This window comes from Alligator sinensis, unplaced genomic scaffold (genome assembly GCF_000455745.1).
Source record: "Alligator sinensis unplaced genomic scaffold, ASM45574v1 scaffold609_2, whole genome shotgun sequence".
Classification (NCBI taxonomy): domain Eukaryota; kingdom Metazoa; phylum Chordata; order Crocodylia; family Alligatoridae; genus Alligator; species Alligator sinensis.
The window spans coordinates 2,020,502-2,023,644 of record NW_005842090.1 but is presented as its reverse complement, the minus strand read 5'-3'; the positions used below and the strand labels follow the sequence as shown (position 1 = coordinate 2,023,644).

The window sequence follows — 3,143 nt, the reverse complement described above, 5'->3', positions numbered from 1 at the left end:
TCTGCTTGCAGCTGTTCCCTGCCCTCCGGTGTGTCCACATCTCCCCATAGCTTTGTGTCATCTGCAAACTTGGACAGAGTACATTTCACTCCCTCGTCCAAGTCACTGATGAAGACATTAAAGAGTATCGGTCCAAGGACCGAACCCTGTGGGACCCCACTTCCCACACCCTTCCAGGTCGAAACCAACCCATCCACCATGACTCTCTGGGTGCGACCCTCCAGCCAATTTGCATCGTTGAAAAGAACTTTGAAGAGAGAGTTCAAGAGGGCGTGAAACCGTTAAGAGGTAAATGGGTGGGGTCCGCGCAGTCTGCCCAGAGGATTCAACCCGGCGGGCAATTCAAGGATGGCCGTGATCTCCCCAAGGCCCCCTTACCATGCCAAGTTGGCCCAATGGGCACCCTCGATTCTTGTCCGCCACGTCTTTGATGGAAAATATATATATTTGGGAGGCTGCCTTTACACCCTCTTTGACACGGTTTGTTGTACATTCTGACCCCATGGACTCCCGGACCCCAATGGGTCCTGTTCTACAGTGGGGGTTTCGGGACACCCTAGCCTTATGGGCTATACGTGGCTCCAACCACCCCTTTCACCACGCCCCAAGCCTCACAGATGGAACTGACATTGTTCGGTCTGGGCCTTGTTATAATTTGGCCCCCTTGTTCTCTCTGGGCCCTCCGCAGCCCTGTCTCACTCTGTGCCTCACTGGGTGCTTGGGGTCGGCACACCCCCAACGCTGCACCCTCTTTGGCACTCAGGGTCGACACCCCCCCCAATGCTGCCCACTCCCTGGGGCTTCTCAATTGCTGCCCCCTTCTCTGGGGCTGGGGTCCCCACGCTACCATGAGTCCCCTATGAGGCCTCCTCCATCCCCTTATAGCCTCACCCAAGCCACCGGTCTTACACAGTAAACAAAACACAAGCCCCTGGGCTATAACAAACTCAAGCTGCCCAGCTATAACAACATCATGCAAGCCACCCCAGGGGTGCTCCATCCCTCACCAGTGTCAGCAGCTGTACCTGCAGTCAGGCCTCTCCCCTTTGCTTGCTCTGGGAAAGCTCCTTCCCCCTTGGCTGCCAGCAGGGAACTACCATCCTGGCCTCAGCCCTAGGGTTTCTATGGGAGCCAGGCCCTGCCCCTTCCTGTCAGCTGACTGCTGGCAGGTGTGGGTCACTAGCTAACTCTAGTTGCCCTGGTGACCCACAGCTGGGCTCCTTACTCACTGCTAGGGCTCTTTCCCTAGCAGTTCCCCCTCTTTATAGGAGCAGGGCACCTAAGTGCTCTGTGACAAATATGTTTGGCCAATACATACACCACTACAATATGTGCCAAGAGAATCATCTTTAAAACAGCATTTGCAGAGTGAAGTACTAGAGAACCTGTTTTGTTTACCATCTGTGGGAAAAATGCTGCATCTGCTGTAACAGCTAGGGAAGCAGACAGAAGCAGGTAGGTCTGTATTTTTAAAAGCCAAAACCATATTTAAAAATATTTTTTAAAAATATTCAAAATTCTCTTACCTCTTTTTTTCTTTCCTGTAATATCTGGAATTCTCGATACCATTCCTCATGCTGTAGAATATCTTCTTTTGTTCTTCCAGTGAGACACTCAAGAACTTCATCTATGTAGGATGCCTTTCCTTTATGTTTTGTCCATATTTGCAAAAAGAGTTGATGATCATAATCATCCCAGCCTCCTTGTCGTCCTCCTGACTGCTGAAGAAATTTTTCAAATTCTACTACTTCTTCAGGCAGATGATTTTGTAGCGTTTTATCCATTGAAATCTTACCTGATGGCATTTGGAAAACTCTTTCTGCTGCTGTGCTACCCAGTGCCCACATCTCAATTTTTTTCTCTAATGCACTGAGCTCGTTAGTAGCAATCTTCTCCTCCTTCAGAAGTTCTTCATATCTAAAAGGTAAGATAAAATTAAAATAAAAAAAACCCCATCATCCATGCACAGGAAATAATCTCTGGATGTTCTTAATTCCCAGACAAAAATCTACTTAAGAGAATGCAGATACATAAGTAACTTAGGATGAAATACATTATGGAGGGGCTTTACTGAAACACTATAAGCCCCTGAAATTCGGAGTTAAGGATCAAAAGAAATAGAGGCGGAACACGTACAGTTAGGGCACTCAGAACAGTAATTCTTTCCTGTTGTGGTGCCATAGAGAGACATGAAAAAAGAAAAATGACATGCCTTCAAAAATTAGATTAATATGATCTAGAACGCCATACTGAAATGCCTTTAATTATATGGCTATTGTGTAGTATCACCACATACACTTAGAGGTATGACATTTATCTTGCCCTAAATAAAATCTAATTTTAAAAATTAGTAAAAGCATGCTGTTTATGAAACGAAGCATGTAGAAACATACATTTGTCTCTGCTCTTCCTTAAAAGCATTTATTGCATTTTCAACTTCTTCCATCATTTCTCGGAGCTTTTCAACAACTACAAAAAGAAGAAAAAGAAGCAAGTATCACTTTCTCTGTACAGGTTTCCCTTGATTTATGCAGGTTTTTTTATATGCAAATTTACTCTTATGAGATAAGCACATTTAGATCGATAATTCGTTATATGCAAGGTAAATTTGCTCTTACGCGATCGGCATAGACCCCCCCGCGCCCCAAACAGGTAAGTCTGTGAGGGGAGGAGAAAGGGCCACAGCCCCACTCATCCCAGCTCCAGCTGCAGCGGCCCTGGGAGCAGCCGGCACCAGCTGCCTGCACTGGGCTGCACAGTGCTTTGCCTGTCCCCTCCCACACCTCGGCTCCGCTTGTCTGCACCTCTGCTCCTGGGCTGCGCTGATATAACTGAAAACTGGTTGCACAAGGCTAAAAGTGGTAAAATTAAATATATTAACATAATCTCATTTTATCTGTGAGAGGGGAAGTAAAAGCCCCTCTAGGGTGTTGCCAGACTCCTGCCACAAGCCTCTGTGTCCTGGTGCAGGCAGCTGGTGTAGGCTGCTCTAGCACGGACTGGGGCAAGTGTGGACAAGCGGAGCCCCGGGCGGCGTGGGACGTGGCAATCACCCCAGGCCTGGCTGCAGCAGCCCTAGGAGCGACTGACACTAGCTGCCTGTAGCTGCTGGGCTGCACCCGGCCCCCAACCCCCCCGGGGCC

At 48.2% G+C, this 3,143-nt stretch overlaps 1 protein-coding gene across 3 annotated transcripts in view; it reads right to left on the bottom strand.

Moving 5' to 3' along the window:
- Positions 1-3,143, bottom strand: part of CCDC112 (coiled-coil domain containing 112) — a 49,619-nt gene that overhangs the window by 27,280 nt on the left and 19,196 nt on the right. For all 3 annotated transcript variants that reach the window (XR_003094178.1, XR_003094179.1, XM_006023990.3), the window contains exons 5-6: positions 2,394-2,469; positions 1,527-1,917 (exon numbers count right to left, since the gene is read on the bottom strand). Coding sequence is in view for 1 of the 3 variants with exons in the window: in XM_006023990.3 (XP_006024052.1) it covers positions 1,527-1,917; positions 2,394-2,469 (467 nt within the window). In the remaining 2 variants the exon portion in view is untranslated. The remainder of the gene's footprint in view (positions 1-1,526; positions 1,918-2,393; positions 2,470-3,143) is intronic.